The sequence below is a fragment of the Colius striatus genome, chromosome 11, assembly GCF_028858725.1.
Source record: "Colius striatus isolate bColStr4 chromosome 11, bColStr4.1.hap1, whole genome shotgun sequence".
NCBI lineage: Eukaryota > Metazoa > Chordata > Aves > Coliiformes > Coliidae > Colius > Colius striatus.
Genome location: NC_084769.1, coordinates 17640569 through 17661681, shown reverse-complemented (window position 1 = coordinate 17661681; position 21113 = coordinate 17640569). Strand labels below are relative to the sequence as shown.

The 21113-nt window shown below is 41.6% G+C and overlaps 1 protein-coding gene across 3 annotated transcripts in view; it reads left to right on the top strand.

Annotated features, from left to right (window-relative positions):
* The window catches only part of USP37 (ubiquitin specific peptidase 37), a 36767-nt gene that overhangs the window by 9101 nt on the left and 6553 nt on the right, over nucleotides 1-21113 (top strand). For 2 of the 3 annotated variants that reach the window (XR_009819459.1, XM_062004983.1), the window contains exons 9-20: nucleotides 421-582; nucleotides 1061-1192; nucleotides 3116-3239; nucleotides 3508-3713; nucleotides 5231-5348; nucleotides 6593-6672; nucleotides 8746-8910; nucleotides 10142-10207; nucleotides 11438-11588; nucleotides 15121-15373; nucleotides 17687-17853; nucleotides 19598-19658. Coding sequence is in view for 2 of the 3 variants with exons in the window: in XM_062004983.1 (XP_061860967.1) it covers nucleotides 421-582; nucleotides 1061-1192; nucleotides 3116-3239; nucleotides 3508-3713; nucleotides 5231-5348; nucleotides 6593-6672; nucleotides 8746-8910; nucleotides 10142-10207; nucleotides 11438-11588; nucleotides 15121-15373; nucleotides 17687-17853; nucleotides 19598-19658 (1685 nt within the window). In the remaining variant the exon portion in view is untranslated. The remainder of the gene's footprint in view (nucleotides 1-420; nucleotides 583-1060; nucleotides 1193-3115; nucleotides 3240-3507; nucleotides 3714-5230; nucleotides 5349-6592; nucleotides 6673-8745; nucleotides 8911-10141; nucleotides 10208-11437; nucleotides 11589-15120; nucleotides 15374-17686; nucleotides 17854-19597; nucleotides 19659-21113) is intronic. The other variant, XM_062004984.1, reaches the window with a different exon arrangement.

Sequence of the window (21113 nt, the reverse complement as noted above, 5' to 3'; positions counted from 1 at the left end):
TCCATGCTTCACACTTGAGGGACTGAGGTGATCAGGTGATCAGGTTACAAGAACGAGAGGCTGAAAATGAAGACTCTGTCCCAGACGTGAATTTTAAGCATATCCTAGGAGTGGTGATCTCATGCTAGATGACTTTTCTTCCTCCACAGTGTGGGGGTTTGTTAAATACCTTGAAGACAAAAGACTTGGTTACACGGCATGCACACCTGTGGATGTAAGGAAATTTTACCAAAGTATTTCAGGACACTGAAAACAAATTCTCTCTCTCACACCTCCTGGGAATTGTGATGCGTGCCAGTTATCTTGTGTGGCTTTACCAGTTGTTATCTTCCCTAGTGATAAAGTTCCAGTGTCATGGACTGTAGCTGTTTAAGGAGGAGCGATAGAAATCTTACACTTCTTATCCTTTTATGTTTTTAGGTCTAGTGTATCCAGCCAGACCCCTTCAGCCAAAAGAAGCCTGGGATTTCTTTCTCAGCCTGCCCCTCTTTCCGTTAAAAAAATGAGATCTAATCAAGATTACACAGGGTGGAACAAACCCCGAGTGCCCCTTTCCACTCATCCTCAACAACAACTACAAGGGTAAATTTCATTTTGTTTATGTAGCATGCACACATTGATCATCAGAACATACATTGTAACATTCTTATTATAACTATGGAGTGGGAAAAACCTCCTGAAACTAATGAATGCTGAGACGGGGAACGCTTTTCCTAGTTGGAAAACACACGTTCTTAAATTCACTTCCTGAGAGTTTAAACGATCTAATAACGTCAGGTAATTCCTGTTCCTCTCATACCCTTTCATGATTCATTTTTATATCTTGTGCATATACACACAGCTTTTATAATTTTGATTGTAGAAACTCATGGGTACTTTCCTGAGAAATGCCCCCTCCCATGAGCTTTCAGTTTAGTCTGAAGGGCAGGAGGACAGCTCCAATAAGAAAGTCTGTGGGGAGTGGCTGGGGTGAACGTCCTACACCTGAGCAGTGCCATGTTTAACCCTGGCACGTTGATACAATTGCAAATATGCCATGTTCAATCTCCTTTTTTTTCAGATTTTCAAACTTGGGAAACACCTGCTATATGAATGCCATTCTACAGTCCTTGTTTTCAATTCAGTCTTTTGCTAATGATTTGCTCAAGCAGGGTATCCCCTGGAAAAAAATTCCACTCAATGCACTTATCAGGTAAAATTCACTTTCTGAGAAGGATGTTTTTCATTACTGAGAAACTAGTTTTGTAATACTGAAGCAACTTTTTAGTGGGTAATTTGCATGTGTAAAGAATACAATAAATCCTGCAGCTCTCTGTATTTTGGAGTCTTACTTCCAAAATAGGAAGCAAGCTCATAAAAATTGCAATGCTAAGATTCAGGCAGTCTTCTAGATCATCTGTATTTCTAGTGGTAGAGAAATACTTCAGGAGAGACTGGAAGAAATTGCAAAATAAATAGATGCAGAATGATTTGTTTTTAAAGTATTACCAGCTAAGATTTTAGATGGTCAGTGATTTCACCTGGTGTATGAGGAAAATAGCCTTTGCCTGATAGCTGTTCAAGTTCTGCATACTTCATCTTTTTCAAAATTCAGCTGAACTCTCAGTTCAATCAAACTCCATGCCAACAAACTCCAAAGGTTTCTGTGATATGTAAATCTTTTCTCTTTGAAATTTTGATTTCCTGTGCCATTCAGATTCCATTGTAAGTCTGATGGAAAGACAAAGTGTTGTTTGCACTCTGTCATTTGGGATTTTTATTATATATATTCTTTTGTACCTCCTTTCTTTCTCACTAAAGATTCAAGATTGTCAGAACCATTTCTGCTTTCATTTCATACTGTTTTATATCTTTTGGGATCATTTCTATTTTTGTTATGTCTTCTTGAACTTTTCCTATGGTACTCGGGATCAGAGGTTGTTCCACGTGCCTTTTCAAGTGTCCTTTCCCCAGTTTTTCTAGAAGGACCTCTGAAGCTCGTGCCCCATATGTACGTAGTGGTAAACTGTGGGTAGAACTTGTGCCATAGCGCCTTTGAGAGAGGGCAGTGTGTGATCCCATGCAAAACTACAATGGGTCAGAGTTGATAGTAACATCTACTTGTGGCTTCTGTCAGTTTGAGTATTGGCACTTGATATAACACAGTGAGTGTTTTTCTGGTTGAAAAGCCATTGCCTGTCAGCTGCTCTGTGGTGGAAAAGGTATGTTTCCTAACATGCTTCGCTGAGTGACTGTAGAGAGTCAGGAGAGCTCAGGCTGTTGCTATAGCTCAGCAGAGTAGCAGAAACTTGAGCTGTGATAAGCTGATCAGATTCTTTCGGTGACCAAGTATACCAAGTTGTTGGAGAGGATTGCACAGGTCTTTTTCATCTCCCTGTCACCTTCCCATGTATTTACCGTGACACAAACTGTTGTGCTTGGAATATATTTGGGATGTATTTCCTGTAAAGCCAGTTGTAAAATATATGAATGAGGATAACCAAGAAGCATGGGGAAAAGCCAGTTTCAACAGTTTGTTAACAATGTTACCAGTAACACTGTGTACCTAGCTTGAAGCAAGGAACTCCTCCTGGCTCTGTTTGTTACAGCTGTTTTTTCTACTCTATTGTAGTGTTCTACTGCCAAAAGTAGTAAGGATTGAAACTGAGTGGAAATTTAAAAACATAAATGAGACAGGAACCAGTCTGACGTTGCCAATTGAATGTCATGATTTTATGTTGCTTATTTGGGTGCCATGTGATTTTTGCATCTCCTGTCAGTACGAATGTTTTCAAAAAGCATTGTGGTTTGATTTTTTTTGAGGGAGGTTTTCTTCTAGTTGTAAAACATATAGCAGAAGTAAGTTTATAGAACTTTATGATGCTCTTTACCTGAAAAGGTTGTGGAATTTTTTTATTCATTTGGGTCCTTTTCTGATGATGGCCTCAAATGAGATTTCAAAATACTTGAAATGGAAAAGGTTAATTATACATGAGATATTTTTGTACAGAACCCTTAAACCATTTATCACTGGAGAAAAGCTTTTAGAGACTTAAAATGAGGTGTCTTGAGTTCTGTTTTGTTTCTCTGAAGTCCTGGAAAGCCAATCAGTGTTTCATTCCATTGAATTCTGCAGACGTTTTGCCCATCTGCTTGCTAAAAAGGATGTTTGCAGCCCCGAGGTTAAGAAAGAGCTGCTCAAGAAGGTGAAGAGTGCCATTTCAGCTACTGCAGAGAGATTTTCTGGGTACATGCAGAATGTAAGTACCATATTGTCTAGAAAAAAAGAAGAGCGTCATTTGTTTAGTGTTTGGAATGCATTGAACTCCTTTCAAGCTTTAATTCTGTTTGCCAGTGACCTGAGCTTTTGATTGACAATGATTGACAGCTGTTTGTTGGAGCAGAAGGGCCTTAATATTGCTGACTGCAAACAGCTGGACCGTAATTTCCCCAGTCTGTGTGTCTTTGAGAGACAAATACTGAATGAAGTTGTATAAAATCACCGTGACAAGTTTACCCTGTTTCTAGGATGCACATGAGTTCTTGAGCCAGTGTCTGGATCAGCTGAAGGAAGACATGGAAAAGTTAAACAAAACTTGGAAGAGTGAGCCAGTCCCTAATGAGGATAACTCACCTGGACGGGCTGCTGATGACCTCTCAGCCACCAAAGTTTATACGTGTCCGGTTATCAGTAACTTAGAGTTTGAGGTTCAGCATTCTATCATTTGCAAATTGTAAGTATGCCCCAGAGGTTTTCTCATGCTAACCTTAAAAGATTGGGAAGTGTTTCTGTCTCATGTGATTTCATCTGCAGGCTAGAACTAAGAACTATAGTTTTTTCCAAACCTAGATGTTTTGAAAATATTCTGTGCTCTGGAAGTGCTGTAAACCCCACACCATGCTCTCTGTTGCTACAGACCTTCTTTAAACAATTCTCATACCCTCTAGTTCTTTACTCCATATGCAGTGGGTAGCCTCTGTGCTTTGCTTTTTGTAACCCAGTTTATGCTGGTTTTGTCTGGAATTAAATTCTCCCTAGTAGTTGATACAGGTCCACATTTGGGGTTTAGCCTGAGGTCACTGTTGATAACACACTGATGTTCTAGTTGTTGCCAAGTAATGCTTATTTGAAATGAAGAACTTTTCAGGTTCCAATTTTCTGCCCGTGTGGAGGTGCACAGGAAGCTGGGAGGGAGCATGGCCAGGATAGCTGACCTGAACTAGTCAGAGGGCTGTTGCATACTGTAGGATGTCATATCGAGCATAGGGACCGGGGGAGGTTGGTGGGGAGGGGCGGATTGCTGCTGGGGCATTGGTCAGTGGGTAGTGAGCAATTGCATTGGGCATCACTTGTCTTGGGTTTTATTTCTCTTAAGTTTATTATCTTCCTTTTCATCATTTTCTCTGCCTTCCCCCCCTCCTCCCTCCCCACTTATTAAACTGGTCTTACCTTAACCCACGATTCTTTTCCCCATTCCACCAGGGCAGGGGGCAGGAGTGAGTGAGCAGCCGTGTGGTGCTTATCTGGGATTAAACTATGACTATGGGAAAAGATACGCCCAGACATACTGGTTTATTGATTTTGTGTCACCTATGCAGCAGATTCCCAGATGAGATGCTTGCATTCCACGTATATTTAGGGAGATTGCTTTGTGTGTACTGCATTAGTTCTCTAAAATAGTTAAAAGCAAATGGCATGCAGGTAATTATTGAAGACAAAACGTACTGTTGACTATTAGGAGTAGCAGTCTTTGACTACTGTTGACTGTATGACTTAGGAGTCTTTCTCCCCAGAGAAGCATAAGAAAATTGAGAGTTGTATGGATTTTTTTTTAGATGGACTCTACTATTTTGTTTCTAAAAGTAGTTTGAAAGTATTTTTAGACTTTCCCTTCTTCTGAGCTGGATTCATTTCTTTTCTCCTGAGAATGCTGACTGAAGAAGACATGTTCAGCTACATAGCAGACACTTTGATTTCCTGTACACCCCATCACTTGCCTCTCCAAAGCAATCTGTGGGTCTTTTTATTCTCACCCTTACCCAAATGTTTGTTTCAACTTCTAAAGCATCAAAATGAAACCTGAAAATTCCACTTTGTCATAAGCATCAAAGAGTTTAATTTTGATGAGTAAAAATAGATTGACCAAGAGGCATATATTTACTTGGAAATTACTTCAGCCTAAAATATTTCAGTTATCATTTGTTTTGAGTATATTTCTTCAGTACTTACATAAGCATGTTGCTTTTTTAGGTGTGGTGAAACAGTCACTAAGAGAGAACAGTTTAATGACCTCTCCATCGACCTTCCTCGAAGAAAGAAATTGCTTCCTTCCCGATCGATCCAGGATTCCCTTGACCTCTTTTTTCGGGTACATAGTTTTGGGGAGGGTTTTCTATTCCCTGTGAAGTACAAGTAGGTTATGTAGGTGTGGAAATTCTGATTGTATAGCTGGTTAGTAGTTTCTGTGACAGCGATTGCAGGCATGTGAAATAATGAACTGTGAATGCTTTTGAGGTTTATACACAAACAGTACAGAGCAGTTTTTTTAGTAAAATGGTGTGCAGAAATTAACTGATCCTTACAGTACTGCTGTGAAATAGGTAAACTTCCCCAATTTATAGTGGAAAAATAGTGACATAAACAGAGAGGAGGGAAGAGGGACTGTCAGATTGAAATAATCACTGGGGAATTGCTGCTTCCTCACCTGAGCTAGGATGCTTCAATAGCTAATGTACTGGCCTAAATTCGCATGGAGGAAAAAGGTCATCCAAGTGTAATTTTTATAACAGTTGTAATAGGTGGAGGCTCATACTGTAAGTAGAGCTTCAAGGTGAGGTTTCTGAAAGCCAAAAGCGAACCTTACGTCTGTGAATTAGTGTTGCATTTTGTTTTATCTTGAGACAGATTTGTGGGGTTTTTTTGCCCATTTACGGATAGTGTTTTCAGCAGATAGAATAATTGATGTGCTTGTTCTTCTAAAAGCTGGTGGAGGTCGTCTGATTTTTAAAAATTCATCAAATTTGAGTGATGTCATCTGATTTCACTTTTAAAAAGGCCCTTTAGAAACATTTGGTGGCTAAGTCACGTAATTTTAGCACAGCCTTGCTTCCCTTTTGCTGTCTGTTCAAAACTGTACTCTGGTGCAGCATATCCCTGACAAGTTTAGATGAGGATAGCTTTACAGGAATGAAATTGATGAACAGGAAAGAAAACTTTGTGCAAATTATCTTGCACCAAAGGTTATTAGGGAAAAAAAAACCAACCAAAACCCAAAAAAACCCCTAAACATGTGTACGGGAGGAAAACTCTAAACCTTGCAAGATTCTTCTCTCTCTTTAAAAGCTAATTTGTCTCAACTGTGGCAAATTCACTGATCTACAAAAGACTTGCAGAAAGAATTCCACCTATATTCATGAAGATGTCAAATTGTAAGCTCTGCTACCTGTCCTTTTATCAGATGCCCTGATGTTAGATCATGTGGAGGGAGATGATAATTTTAAGTGTATTTACTGTTATGAAGAGTTTCTGTGGCAGCCAGAAGCCATGTGCTTTCTGTTGAGATCTGTTTGATGTGTCTTTTGTTTCACTTTTCACATTTTTCTATTCTCTTAGGCAGAGGAGATTGAGTATTCCTGTGAGAAGTGCAATGGAAAGTCTGCTGTTGTTACACACAAGTTTAACAGGCTTCCCAGGTAAATGTTGGTATCTCTTCCTCTCTTTCCTGGATGCACATGCTACGAAAGTGCAAGCAAAAGTCTTACAATGACTAAAGCTAGGAGTATGGGTAGGACAACATGTAGTGGTCAGCATGTGAGAAAGATGCACATGCAGACACTAGTCTTCATGCTGTCCTTCAGTCTCTCTCTAAAGAACCTCTCTTGGGCACCCTCTACAACTCTTCTTTCTTCCTCCCTGTCTCTACACAAGGAGGACTGAGTTTTCCCCTTCTCCATTTCTTGGAGTTTCTGGGACATGGGGGAAGCAGAAACAATAAACTTATTCTGGAAGTTTAATATTTTATGCTCAGATGACCTGATGGGCAGGACTGAGTTGGAGGCATTAGTGCCAGCATATATATATATAGAGTGTTTTGCTTGGATCAATTAATTCATCCCTTGCTGATACCTGTTTTTTCCCTCAGTGAGAGAAAAAGTGGCACTTTGTGGAAGAAGGCAGATGCTTTGAGGGTTAATGGTGTGTTCAATAGTTTCTGACCTTATGGTTAGGTTTAGCTCATTGTTTAGAGTGGAAGTGCTTGAAAGTAGGGATCATTTTCTCATGAGAAGTAAAGCTAAAAGTCTGTTGAATGACTTATCTGGCCTATGTCTCTGTCCTGGGTGTAGTCATGCTGAAGCCAGTAGCTTAGTTGTTACCTTGTGTTTTAGTTAAATAGTGTATTTGTGCTAGGACTGCAAAACCCCATTTTTTTACTATTAGCACAACACAAGGGATGGTGCTATTTAGATCATGCAGCTGTATCAAGTGCAGCATAAGGGAGAAGTTTCTGAGTAAGGAGACCTTTTCAGACCCTTTATACCATTACGATCAAAAGCTCTTTCAAAGAGAAAGTGTCAGGACAGAGAAAACAAGTTCACATCTTACACTGGGCACAGTTCCTCCTTGGTTTTGGGCATCTGTGCGATCACTCCATCACAGTCTTGAATATCTGGGAGTAATGTGCTGCATTTTGATCTATAATGATAACATTTTGTGTGTTTCCCACCCCTCATTGCACAATAGAAATAATGAGTTTGTTAAGAGCTGCTTGCTTCTGCTTGACTGAAGTTGCAAGGTGAAGTCAACACCCATGCACCAGTACAGCCTGGGGATTGAGCTGCTGGAGAGCAACTCTGTGGAGAGAGACCTGGGAGTTCCTGTTGATAATAAACTAACCACGAGCCAGCAATGTGCCCTCGTGGCCAAGAAGGCCAATGGCGTTCTGGGATGCATCAAGTAGAGTGTGGCCAGCAGGTCGAGGGAGGTTCTGCTCCCCCTCTCCTCTGCCCTGGTGAGGCCTCATCTGGAGTCCTGTGTCCAGTGCTGGGATCCCCAGCTCAACAGGGCCAGAAAACTTCTGGAGAGAGTCCAGTGGAGGGTTACCAAGATGATCAAGGGACTGGAGCATCTTCCTTATGAGGAAAGGCTGCAGGATCTGAGGCTGTTTAGCCTAGAAAAGACAAGACTAAGAGGAGACTTAAAAGATGTTTGCCAGGAGGATGGGATGCCACTTTTTTCTGTAGTGTCCAGTGACAAGACAAGTGGTACTGGACATAAGCTAGAACAAAAAGTTCCACTTAAACATAGGGGAAAACTTCTTTCCTGTTGAGCTGAGGGAGCTCTGGCACAGGCTGCCCAGGGAGGGTGTGGAGTCTTCTTCTCTGGAGGGTTCCAAATCCCCCTGGACACATTCCTGTGTGACCTGATGAAGGTTGAAGCTGTTTTAGCAAAGGGTTGGATTGGATGATCTCTAGAGATTCCTTCCAACCTCTACTATTGTATCATTCTGTGGTGCAGATCAAAGCAGGAAGCTTCTTGATTCAGTAGAGTTTGCACTTTGCTCCTGGCACAGGGTTGTGATGGACATGAGAGTATTTACCTGTTTCTCGCCCAGTAAGAAGTGGACAGCATCTCCCTACCACCTTGCAGTAGTAATATGGCTGAGAGTCAGGTGAATGCATATTGTAAACAGGGCTGCTTGGACTTTGAATACATTTTCTTTGACTTCTACTTGAAATTAACATTTGCTGTGCTCTCATCTCTCTCAGGGTCCTGATTCTTCATCTGAAACGATACAGCTTCAACGTCGCCTTGTCTCTCAATCACAAAGTGGGGCAGCAGGTGGTTATCCCCAGGTACCTGACGCTGCTCTCGCACTGTATGGAGAGCACCCGCCTGCCGCTCACCCTGGGCTGGAACGTCCATCCCGCAATGTGAGTGTGCAGCTCCTGCCACCTGAAGCACACACACACACACACACACCCCCTCCACCACAGGGCAGGCAATTGGCACATAATAAATGTAATCTAGATTACCTTTCCCTTCACAGCACACGTAGCTCTGCTTGGGAGACCTAATGTCCTACCTTTTTCTGCTTGTTTCCACTTGCACCTCCTGTGCTATCATTTATTTTTCATTTTCTTTCCTATGCTGCTGTAGTATCTGAGCACTTTGTGCTGAAAATGCTTTCTCCTTTTCCCTCTGGCAGTTATTTCTTCACAGCTGCTTGTGGTGAGACACAGAGATTAAATGTGACAGTTGTCACATAAGTCTGTGACAGAAAAAGGAACAAGAAACCCTCAGGTCTCTTGTGATCCCTACTGGTGACATAAGCACAGTAGTAGCAGTTAGTTAAGACACAGCTGGTGGATCCCTTCAGCAGTGAGACACACAATCTTGTGCTGAACGTTTGGTGGTGTTTGACGTTTACATTTTGAGACTTATTGTGTCCCAAGACTTTGCTTTAACAACAGAAATCTCAAACACATCATAGAATCATAGGCTAACCAGAGCACATGTACTTGAAAATAGATTGGAAGTAGCTTTCCAGTGGCTTTTTTTTCCAGTCATTGAAGCGATTCTGATTGACCAGAGAGTGCAAAGGCTGGAGAGAAGCAGCCCTGGTTTGAGGGGGAAGATTAGAAAATATGTCTGCATTGGCAACCTTCTGATGTATTAGTGTGTAGCGATAGCGATGGGCTTGGAGGAGCCTGTAAAAGGAATAAATGGAGCAGGAAGTTTGTTTAGGAGAATCTAGGTAAGGGAGGAGAAACGGAGATGTGGGGCATGCCAGAAAACCAGCTAATCCAGACAGCAGCAGCAGACTGTGGTTTGGGAGCAGGAACTTGAGTGTTGGCGAGGATAAAAAACAAAGGAATGAGTTGCCTTGACATGGGAGCCTCAAAGCCTTTAATTTGGGAGCTTGTCCCTAAGGGTGCATCGCTAAGAAGGGAATCAAGTTTAAAGGATTATATATTGGTTTTGAACAACTGTTGTATATTTATAGCATGCTGGAGTTACTACTCTTAAATCTAAGCAGTTAACAAGCACGTAATGGTATTCTGCTTGTTTCTTTGGTCCTGGATTTGCGTGCATAGCAGACAGGTAAACACTTGGGTTTGAAAAACTGTAACTGCTGCAATAAATACTTTGCTTTTTTAATAGTTCCCGTCCATTGAAAGCCTCCCAAATGGTGAATTCCTGTACCATAAGCACTTCCACACCTTGTAGGTGAGTTGTAGCTCCGAAATGCCCATGGCCTAGGGTTTCATGGGATCATTTTTAAGGCATTTAAATTTTTTTCTTCTTCTTTAATCTTTCTACTTTTCCTATTTGTTTTCTTTTATTTCTATTTTTTTCCTGTTGTAGTAAATCATTTCAGCTACTGTCTTTTTTTACATCTGAACTGTATTGGTGTTACGTGCTAGCTGAAATTATTATCGAGGGTAAAATTTGCCTGGTTGATGTGATCACATTGCTTTTGAGAACCTTTGGGGACTTGTAAGCAAGCAAAGGTGATTGGTTTTTTTTCTTTTTGATTTTTCACTTCTGTTGCTGTTTTTTTCCCCAGACAGAAGGCTGAGCATCAGTATGAGAACTAGATTTAGTTTGTACAGCTGTTTGTCAGTGACAGATATCTTAAACTAGCCTGCATTTGTTAGCTGCAAGTCTCATATATAAGAAGCACAATGGTTTCTTAATTCTGCAGTCTAGCTCTTTTCTCAGTTCTGACTCTGTGGAACCCCAATGTGTGTTTTGGGAACAGGTGCTTAGTTCCTTAAATATATTTGCAAAGATGAGAGGGAATTGCTTTACTAGGCCATTTCGAAAGGCCAGAATTTGATATAGTGAAAAATATGACATCACACTGTGTAGTTTTACATTGTGGAATACTTAAAGACCAGATTTCCTAATTGAGCAGAAATCACGTCTTCTCCAGACTCTCTTGTCTTCTGTTCTAAAGAGGCTAGAATTTCTCTTCATGAAAGAGCAAATAGGAAAACTGGAACAACTTGTGCAAATTTGTGCTCTTTATATCCCTGCAATGACATGGGAAATGCTGTGTTCAGCTCAGTAAACGTTAGAAGTCAAGTGGTTTGTGATGAGTTCTATGTGCTACTGTGCACTCAACTCGTTTGAGTGCTGTCTGGGATTGCTAGGTAGTAAATCCTTGCACAATCCTTGGCCTTAGAAGCAAGAGATACACAATTAGTAACTTCTAACTTTGGAAGCTGTTATTGCAGGGTTGAAGTAGGTATGTCAGTTAACCTAGGGAAATACACCTGTTCTGAAAACCCTACCTGTTATGTTAATAACTTGTCATTGTCAGTCATTGCAGTTTGTTCCTCAAGTTGTACTGCCCTGCGATGGAGAAGTTGGGTGTAACACCTCTTTAATGGTTACTTGAAAACAGATTTGTACAATGCTATGAAGTTTGATAACCATGTTTTTAATTTACAGAAAATACACTTTCAAGTCAAAGAGCTCTGCAGCACTCTATGTAGACTCTGACAGTGATGACGAGCCATTGAAACGCTCTGTTGCTCATAGCCAGAGGTTGTGTAACATGCCGAATAGGGATCAGCAGCAACTGCAAGAAGAGCCGGAAAAGGTAAGGGAAAAAAACCACACACTTTCACATACATAGATGTGAAGTGTGCTTTTTCTCAGCATAGGCTGTGAGTAGCGTTGGTTTAAGATAGGGGTTTTGTTCTCCTAATTAGCACTGCAGTGCAGGAGGGGAGAACTTCAGTAACTGACCTGTCTGAACAGTTGTCTTGGGTTGCCATTGGGGACAGAGTTCATTGCAACTGTGCTTAAGTTTTCAGGTTACATATACCAGCTGCTTATCAGTTTTGTCAGCCCTTTGGGTAACTTTCACTAATAATGTTCCCAGGCTGAAATATAATGGGCTGTCAATAACAAAATAACACAGTAAATCCCTTGATTAATTTAGATCCAGTACAAGTTGGGCTAAGCAAGATGTTCAATTGAGAGGACTTCTTGCACAACTGATCCGTGTCCTCTTCCAAGTCTGGCATTTTAAATGCTTGTAGAATCTGAAGCTATCAGTCTTTGGAGGTAGACACATAGAAGTGTGTGGAGATCAAGTTCATTGGTGTAAAGCCAAAGTGAAGTTCAAATTGCCTTTGAGGTCTTCCTCGTGACTGGTATTAATGTTGCCAAGATAGGTTTTTGCCTCTATCAGGGCAGTGTGTTAGCAGGTGGATGAGTTGTGTGGGAAGAAGTGATGACCCAGAAGGGAAAACAAGAAGCTTAGAGGATTATCTGGCAGTACCACTTTCTTCTATTAAGAATCTTGCAGACCTAGTGCTTAGGGCAAGTGTCCTGCATGTCTGCTGCTCTGAAGTTTTTTACTATGTTTATGGATTTATTTTAATCCAGCAGAGATTTGTGGTCTTGATTATGGCATTGAAAGACAGATATGAAGTTGGCTGAATAGTAGTAAATAAAGAGGAAGGTATCTGCAGTTTCTGATCTAATAGAAAGATCAACCCAAAGGGGGATCCTGATTCACTCATAATTAATAAATGATAAAATAGATGATGAGTGTTAAATTTTTAAAAGATCTAGAGCTGGAAAGGGCTGCCAGTGTGATGAAGCTCAAAGCTACAGTTAAGAACGATCTTGATAAATCTGAGAAACTATGTGAAAATAGGAGTAGTTGTTGAGTAGGAACAGGCTAAAGGTGCTAATCTTAACAGGACTATTGGACTGTAAATAGGGGATGGGAAGAGCTGGGAAAGCAGTGGGCTTCAGAGTGGTGACAGTCAGTCAGGTCAGGCTGGCTGAAAACAGAAGTGTGTAGAAGCATAGCCTGCAGGTTGTTTCCTCAGCACTGAGCTTTAGCTGCAGTTCTGTATCCACCTTTGGGCTCTGGACTGAAAGGAGTTACAGATTAATTGGAGAGGGGCCAGAGGAGAGCAACATGAGTGGTCAGAGGTCTTGGGAGAGAAAGAGCAGGCAGGTGAATTTAGGCCTTTAGCTTAAAGAAAAACCTAAGCAGGGCTTGTGTCTTCAAGGAAGGGAAGGAGATGGATAGAAATGCATGAGCTGTTCTTTGTGCTCTTGGTGGATAGAAGAAGAATACACAGTTTCTTTTAGGTTACATGAGAAGTATCCTATGCTCAGGATGGAATGGATTGCTTTAGAAGGCAGAAAACCCCCTGCAGAAGGATCTTTGATGTCGTTATTCCAAACTGTCCTAAATGATTCTTCCTGGAGTTTTGTGAAGAAGTGTACATAGTCTGTATCACAAAAGCCCTTTGAGTGCAGAAATTATGGGAACAAAGGCCATTAATTTGAATAGCAAATTAATTACAGGCTTTCCAGCCTGTTGTGGGAAAGAGCCAGTGGTGGTGATGATTCCACGTAAGTGACTCCTTTTTGTGGCCATGCATGCTGGCCACTCCTCAACCACAGTCCTGACCAGCCATCTGTGATCATTAACCAAATCCTCTGTCTTTCTCACTGTTTTCTTGGAAGGACCTAGCCCTTGGAAGTGGCTGCACCATTTCCCTTGGTGTGCTTCTAATAGCAGTTGTAGATGGGGCTTGGCAGTCACTTTGTACAACTGGTACATCGCCTGCAGGGACTGCTGGCAAAACTGTCCTGCTGTGTGGGAGGACAGCTGGAACAGCAGCTGTATACACTGTTGTGTTGTAGGGGCAAATAGTAATTATCCAGCTTAAGTGGGCAGAACAGCAATTCCTACTGTTAATGCTTCTGCAGATGAAGTGATATTTGAAGAAGTTTTAAAAAATGCTTACTTAAAGCAGCCTGCCTTAGAGCTGAAGCTCCTTAAAATGTAGGCAAATAATTTCTAATAGAAAAACTGTATTCAAATAATGCACAGATTCTGCCAAGTCTTTAAAGTCCAGCCACTGTATTAGTGCTAGTTGTTGGCAAAGTGCCTGGAACCAAGGTTTGCTGAAGAGCTAAACCAGTTTTGATGTTAGTAGCCTACAGGTGCAGAGAGAGAAATCAGAAAGCTTCAAAGGCAGGTACTCTGCTTTCCGTACTCAATGCATGAATAGATGTGAGGAGAGAAGCTTAAATCTGTCAGTTCTAATTCTTGGAGGGCATGAAGTCTAGAACAAGCAATGTCTTTGGCTAATTCATTTGCTAATCGTGTTTGATAAGCCAGTTTTAATACAAAACGTTTGCTATAAAAAAATCTAGTCTTGCTCATCAACAGCTTGTGGTATTTAAGTAAAAAGCAGCAATAGAAATGTATTTTTGTTCATTTTAATGAAGTTCTGATATGCAGTTTGGAATAAGACCTTGGGTAAGTACATTCTGATAGAAGCCGTTTTCCCCATTTTTAATGTAATGGGGGGGAGAAATCTAAGCATATGATAAGTAGTGTAAATATGTATACACAGAGATTAACCTCTGGATTAACAGTTAATACCAAACTGATTGGAATGACTGTACAAGTTGCAAATCAGTATGACGTAGGAGTTGATGAGCATTGGGTTTGGGAAGATAACTAAAATAGGAAGAATTAAGACTAAAGTGCTTTTCCTTTTTTCCAAGTTAAAGTCATTCTGTTCTGCTGAGGAAAGAGTAATTTCCCCTTTTCCCTGGTTAATTGTTTTCTTACTTGATTTGCAGAATCCTGCCCCAATCCCCCCAAGATTTTATATGAATTTTGTATGAAGTCTGCAGCACCTAAAACCCCCTGATTTTAATTGCTCTTCATACCAGACTGATTTCAGTTCCTATTCTCACATCCCTGGATTCGAGTTCAATTGCTTTCATGTTGCTGCTTCAGCCTTTGTTTAACAAACTTGCAATTTTGCTACTTGTGCCTAGCACTGACTTGCCAAAGGCTGGAGGGTTTGTCAGCACCTAAAGGTAGAACACGTGTGTTGAAGGAAAGGAAGAGTTATCATATGTATGTTAATCGACAGGGCCTGTGAAAACTGGTTGTAGTTCATATTTAAATGCAGCTACAAAGGTTGTCTCTGCTGAGTCTCATCTAACTGCCTGTTTAATGTTGACAGAGCCAAGCTCCCACTCCCTGTGTTAAACAGAACAAAAACTTTCATCAGAAATGCAAAGCTGATGTTATGTACCTGTTTATTCAAGCCCTTAATCATGACTCCATTCATCTCTAGGGTTCCAAAAGGAGTAAAATGGAGGGTGACAAAGCTGAGCTGGCTAATGCTGGTTTTGATGGGATGAGCGAAGATGAGCTGCTAGCAGCTGTCTTAGAGATTAGCAAAAGGGAGGCTTCTCTGTCTCTGAGCCATGATGAAGATAAGCCCACAAGCAGCCCAGACACTGGTTTTGGAGACGACGAAATTCAGGAATTGCCGGAAAACCTGGAGTCTATGGAGATGGAGAAACCCAAAGCGGCTTTAGACTCAGGTAAGGAGAAATAACCCTCTTAATTAAAGCAGGTTACTGATGGCAGCAGGTTAGTAATGTATGGGGGCAGAATCTGGATGGAAGTGCACTGCTCAAATTGCCTGACTTCCTCAGACTTTTCTTACAGTTTCTCTGTGTATAAAGCATTTAAGTCGTTGCACTCATTTTTGTTCTGTTCTCTTCACCTGTCTGATAAAGGTTCAGTCATCTCCAGATTTAATTTCCCTGTGTTTTTTCTCTCGTGATTTAGCATGTGCTTCCTCTGATTCCCATACCAGACAATTCCATTTACCAAGATTTGACAGTGTCTGGAACTTAATCTTCCATTATCAGAAAGTCTTTTCCTTTCTGTGGCTGTTGCAGCACAGTAGCAGCGGTCACATTGCTGCTGCGCCAGAGTGATGTCTGGGGTCCAGGAGACTAGAATGCTTTCATACATGCAGTTATTTTGTCACTGGTTACTAACAAGTCTAGCTCTATCTCTTTAATTTCTTTCTAATACTGTTTTATGTGAGAGTACACCCTCGAGCATAAAAGACTGAGCATGTGAATTACAGCCTCTCTGACCCAGAAACAGAAGTACAAGAAAGAGCCTGTTTGATCTCAGTGTGGGGTGATTGAGTGTCTTTCTTTAGCTGGCTGAAGGAAATTTCCTTAAGTGTTTATCATTTGTTGTCTGCTCCACGCTTTCAGTCAGACTTTTAATTCTACTAGCCTGAAGAAACAGGCCAACAATATTCACTCCTTCTCTAAGAGCCAGGAGGTTAAATATTAACAGCAAAACCCCCCACTCGGTTACCAATGGACAGCCCTTGACAACTTTCATATTGGCAGGCAGGGTGTAAGAAAGCTGAGTCAGCCTTGTTTTTGCCCTCCTTTGTATACACTAATGTTGCTTATGGTTGTGTGAAAAGAGTTTTTGGTGGCCACATAAATGTCTCTCTCCAGGTTTTCTTTGGAAAGTACAACATTATTGTTTGAAGGCTCCATTGTGACACTTAAACAAGAAGTATATGTTTAATAAATGTTTGTCTTTTTCTGATCAAGAATACAGTTTTAAACCCTCAGCCTTGCCTTCAGCTTTCTGTATTTGACTCTATATGACCAAAAAACCTCAAGTACTACTCAAAGCATAGGGTTTGGCATTCAGATGAGGTGCGGCTGTGTGCCGAGTGAGCAGCCCCACCTTCACAATCCTATCTTAAAAGAAACTTAGTTTCAAAGGCTGGTGTGCTGATGATTCTAAACATGACAGTGACATTTCTTGCTACTACTAGTAATTTTGGGTTTTGTAAACGCTGAATGGTTTGCAGAGCTTTCAAAACCAGCTGGTTTAGATCTGACAGGAGATCTCCTTTCTGCTACGTGATCCTCAGATAACGGTTGTGTGAGGCAAGAGAGTATTTCTTCTTACATTGGAAGTTTTCAAAGCTCATGTAATACATTCTGGTTTGTTTTTCATCTTAAGAGGATTAGACTGATGGATTATAGTTCTGGTGGTCTTGTGTTTAAGAGGTCACCAATACCGAGACTGCCTTATGTAATCCTTGCTAATAACTAATGAGCAGATGCTGAAGTCTGCATAGGGCAAAACTCTAAAGTTTCACATGGCGCTGCATGATAGCTGTTGGAGCAGATCCTCCCTCTTTCTCAGCTGCAAGCACATGGGAGAATCAAAGTATCCTGTAACTGCAGGAAACGTGTGCAGTGGTTGAATGAGTGTTTGTTCCAGAAGTCATGTAAGGTACTTCTGCCGTAGCATTCACTTTAAAGGTGAACTGAAAAGTTGTCATTTTCTTGCACTTTAAAGCTGTGGGTAGGGCTCAAAAGACTGAGCCTCTTACATGTAGCAAAAAGTTGACAAATTTAAACAGTGGTTGAGATTTGTGCTTCCTTCTGTCTTACATATGATTTGCCTTTAATTGTGGCCTCATCGGTAGTACTCCAAAGGTTTGCAATGCAAATCTTTGTAATCCGTGGTTCCTTCTAGAGAAGTTCAAGTGTCAGCTTCATGGCTGCAGAAACCTAGTGATGTGTGACATCTTCCTTTAACTGAAGTTGCTCCTTCTGAGTCAACATAAAAGGCAAGGAGGAGGTTTGGGGATTAATCAAATGGTTCATCTTAAAACTGTTAAAATGAGGATGAGACTCTGCTTTCCGTTTGACTCTTGCCTGGGTTTTTACAGCTGCAGAGCTCATTCTCTCTGTCAATAGATGTCACTGTGCCACAAGGATTGCAGGGATTTAAAGAGGATTTAACTGGTAACAATCAGAAGACCTAGGAAAGCATAACTGTACTTTCTGATTCCTCAGGTCCTGCCAATTTCTCTGAGATAACTAAAGATTTTGATGAGAATAAGGAAAACAAAACTCCGGAAGGCTCCCAGGGGGAGGTCGACTGGCTGCAGCAGTATGACATGGAGAGAGAGAGGGAAGAACAAGAACTTCAACAGGCGCTGGCTCAAAGCCTTCAAGAGCAAGTAAGAAGTTTGCTTCCTTGAGTTGTCTTCCCCAGTGCTGGAAACCTGATGGCTAAGGGACAACCTTGTGTTCAGCAGTGACTACAAAGGGGTTCTGGTGCTCTTTGGAGAGAAAAACAGTTTGGGTTTCTCTTGGCTCCAGTGTCAGTAGAGTGATGGCTCTGGATACATCTGGGCGTGTTTTGTATGTGCTTTGGAAAGCAGGTATCACATCACAGACCTGCAAATTTCTCAAAGCTTTCCATGCACACCTCTACACTGGCTTGTAACGTTACATAAAAGCCATGATAAACTGAACTGAACTCTTACTGTCACCAAGATCCAAGCCCACCTTTAGCCTCCCTGGCAGTTGCTGCTTGCAGCGTGTCACGTCAAGACACCATGTGGAAGAGGCAAGCCATGCCAGATCAGGTTAAAGACCCGTCTATGCCAGTGCCTTATTTGAGCAAGCAAGGCATGCTTAGTGAGGAAGATAGGACATTTATGAGATCCTTCCTTGTTAGTAGATTGGAAAAAAAGTAATTCAGTTTAAAACAAGTCCTTTAAGTTAAACTTGGAAGGGATTGGGATCTCAGGTTGTGTGCGAAAACTCCTGTATTCCACTTGAATTTCAAGACCTGTAACTGATTTCCACAAGTTTAACCAAGCCACCAAGAGCAAAGCAAGCCCTTAGCCAGGTCTTTCTTTAAATGTGTGCCCTTATCTGCTCTCTATTAATACTAAAGCTGTCATGGTTTTCCTTACGAGATCTAACATTTCCATGTCTCTTGGATTTTTCTCTCCCATTACTCATTATGAGGTGCTGGTTGGTGTGTTCTGTGCCAGATGTAGCTTTAGTTCAGCAATGCTGAGTAGTTTAACAAAGATTCCCGAACGCTTTAGAAAGAGTGAGATAAAAGGCCTCATGCTAATAATGTAAAACTGCCCTTTGACTGTTGTTCTGTTACAGTTCTGAAGTGGTGAAAATCTGCTATTCTAATTGTTTGGGTGTGGAGATGCAGTAGTTGTGGTTATCTTGATTTGAAATAGTTGGGCTTCTGCATTCAGGTGCACTGAAAGCATTCAAACCCTGAATGAAGAAGCCAGCTCATTAAATATTATTGACTGGATTACTGTAGCTCTGGGCTTTCAAGAGTGGTAGGAGGGAGAGGGGCATGATGTTACCCAAAGATTAGAAGGGTTTTTTCGCTACTTGTTGATGGCAATGTTTTTAATACCCAGCTGTTTGCTGGTGTGGCTCTTTGCACCCTGCCTTTGTGAATACCACCTGTTACATAGAACCACCGCCTCTACTTTCACATGGCTTAAAAACAATCAAATCTGTCAGGATTTAATGACTCTGTCCTCAGCTGGCTTTGGGCAGAAGAAGCCTAAATTTTGCCGAAGCGTGAGGAGCTTTGTGTGCAAGTGACAGCTTTCCTTGGAGAAGGGTGGCAAATTCATTCAGATGCTTTTCAAATTAATGGTGCAGAGAAAGCGGTTGGGCTTACTAGAGACTCGCTCTGCTGCATACCAAACTTCAGGAGCTTTGACGAGCCTTAATGAAGGTTTGTCTCAGGTTCTGTTGCACAGGAACATTGGACTCTTGCTGGTTGCAAACATTCCTTCACACAGAACCTTTAATTTACAATGTCAGGTTTGTTGTAGAAACCAGAGCAGCACAGTTTCAATGGAAAAAGAGCACCACAAGAATTTTAAACAGTGAAGTGTCTCAATGAGCTGAGTTCTGTTCTCTTCCCATTAGGAGGCACGAGAACAAAAAGAGGACGATGACCTTAAACGAGCCACGGAATTAAGTCTACAAGGTGAAACTTATTTAACTTCTTCCAGGATGTTGCTTTTAAGGGAAAATAGATCTGTATGTACGAGTGCAGCTCCCGGGTGTCTGTAGGACAGCTGGGTTTCATGTTCTGTTGGCGTGTGCTTTGTTGTGTTTGGCTTTGCTCAGGCCAGCTTTTCTTGCTCTCTGTTTTAAAAGCAAATGCCAGGAAAAACTCAACATGAAAAATGACTGATTTCAGTCCCTTAAGTTCTTAAGTATAGATATATGTAGTATGTGATATTAAAGATAGATCTTTTGTATTTAATATTAATCTAGGGAGCAAAATGGACCTTGACATTTTGCATTCCCAGCCAAAGCCAGCATGCTAATGGCTCTAGTCAGAGCATGAGGGTTATTTCTTACTTGCATTGATATTTTAGTGCTGATTAATGAATGGACTAGCCTTGTCCGGGAAAAGGAATAAGTGCTGTGTCTGATACGTGATGGGAGGGAGACGGGCATCACTGCAAGCTATAGCAGTTGGAGGTGAAAAAAGAAACCCAAAATACACTGTCTTTTCCAAATCCAGACAGTGTGGTGAGCCTCAGGCCCTGTTTAACATTTGTGTGAGGCTGGCATGCGAGTGATTTCACACAATCTGGCAGAGCAAAGCATAACCCAGAGAAAATTTGCAGCAGAGAGGGAGAGGGAGGGGTAATGAAGTACTGTGTTAAAGTACTCGTAGCTTCTCGGGCATCTTTAAAGGCCCTCTGCTGTCACTGGATGAATTCAGCTTCTGAGGAGATGTGAGTGCTGCTTAAGCACCCCTCAGCCCGATTGCCTGGTCCCTCTCAAGTCTCCCTTGATCCATGTCCAGGAAGAATTCAAAGCTATAAATCTTTCCTCCTCCTGATTTGCAGTCACTTGACTTAAACATGAGCATTGCCTTCTCCTTCTCAACCTGCTGCGGTCTCACTTGTAAGGCAGCAGCCAGCAGTTGTTCGAGGAGATGCCAATAATCTCGTACGTATAGCTGGTAGCATTTGTCTCGGGAAGGCTCCCGGTGGTGCTGCAATCAAAGAGCCCAGCAGTCATCCAGGGACCGTTGGTCAAGTTGGTGTTTAGCTGTACCCGTGGCAGGATCTTACAACACCCTCAGTAAGTGTGGAAATCGGCAGCAAAGGATCCTCAGCTGAAGAGATTCTTCCATAATCTTCTAGAGAAGATTATACTAATCCAGCACCTGATGATTTAACAGGGCAAGCAACGTGAGAATCTCTCTGGCAGAACGTCTCCATCTTTACTGGCACGAGAAATCTCTTTAAAAAAAGAAAAATCCCCTGAGCGTTGTTGTGTTTGCCTCAGCCACTCATGCACCCAGGAGACTCCATAGCTTTCATTTAGCTGGTGAAAGCGTTGCTACTTCTCCTAATGACTACTGTAAATCTCAAATTAGTTGGGTAGCTGCAGAATCCCAGGAAGCTTGGAACAGCCTGTT